The sequence below is a fragment of the Elephantulus edwardii genome, unplaced genomic scaffold, assembly GCF_000299155.1.
Source record: "Elephantulus edwardii isolate Elephantulus edwardi_28Jun2011 unplaced genomic scaffold, EleEdw1.0 scaffold00292, whole genome shotgun sequence".
Taxonomy (NCBI): Eukaryota; Metazoa; Chordata; class Mammalia; order Macroscelidea; family Macroscelididae; genus Elephantulus; species Elephantulus edwardii.
Window position 1 is genome coordinate 49,194 of NW_006400042.1, and position 1,033 is coordinate 50,226.

The window sequence follows — 1,033 nt, forward strand, 5'->3', positions numbered from 1 at the left end:
GGTTTCTCTCCTGTGTGAATTCTTCTATGTGTAATGAGGTTATTTGAGAAAGAAAATCTTTTCCCGCATTCCTGACATTCATAAGGTTTCTCTCCTGTATGAATTCTTCTATGTTGAACGAGGCTATTTGAGTAGGAAAACCTTTTCCCACAGTCCTTACATTCATACGGTTTCTCTCCTGTATGAATTCTTCTATGTTGAATGAGGTTATTTGAGCAGGAAAATGTTTTCCCGCATTCCTTACATTCATAAGCTTTCTCTCCTGTATGAGTTCTTTCATGTGTAATGAGTTTACTTGAGTAGGAAAACCTTTTCCCACACTCCTTACATTCATATGGTTTCTCTCCTGTGTGAATTCTTCTATGTCGAATGAGGCTACTTGTGCAGGAAAATGTTTTCCCACATTCCTTACATTCATGAGGTCTCTTTCCTGGATGAATTCTCAGATGTGGAGTGAAGTCAGTTGATGTGGCACACGTTTTCCCACCTTCCTGACACATGGAAGGTGTCTCTACTCCGTGAAGATTTCTATGAGGAGTCTGGTGACTTGATTTGGAAACTGGTTTCTCACATTCCTTACACGGAGTAGGTTTCTCTCTTGTATAAGTTTCCCTGTGTTCACAGAGGTCATGTGATTGAGGAAACGTTTCCTCATATTTGTTACAATCAAAACTTATCTCTCCCATGTGACTTCTTCCCGGTCCCGTCATCTGACTTGACGGTGAAAATGCTTTCACACATTCTTTACTTTCATTAGGTTTCTCTGCGACATGGGTCCTTGAATATCTCCTTAGATGTAAAAAAGAAAGAAAAGCAAGATTTACCACACTTGTGAGGCTGATACAGCCTATCTGCACTCTGAATTTTTCCATCTACTCTGATCTCTCCATGTCCTACTTAAGGAATAATAAGTTTCCCATTTTCTGTACAATCATAAAGCTGATCAAAAATGAAAAATGTTTGTTAAAAAACTAAAGGAAATGTATTTATAGAGGTTTTTCATGTTTCTGTACATTCATTCCCAAGAGTCCAC

At 38.5% G+C, this 1,033-nt stretch overlaps 1 protein-coding gene across 1 annotated transcript; it reads right to left on the bottom strand.

The window, feature by feature from the left end:
• Nucleotides 1-5: 5 nt before the first annotated feature.
• Nucleotides 6-500, bottom strand: LOC102874418 (zinc finger protein 383-like; the record flags this gene model as incomplete). The annotated part of the gene is made up of 1 exon (XM_006900728.1): nt 6-500. A coding segment is annotated over exon 1 (495 nt), but the record flags the coding sequence as incomplete, so codon positions are not given.
• Nucleotides 501-1,033: the final 533 nt, after the last annotated feature.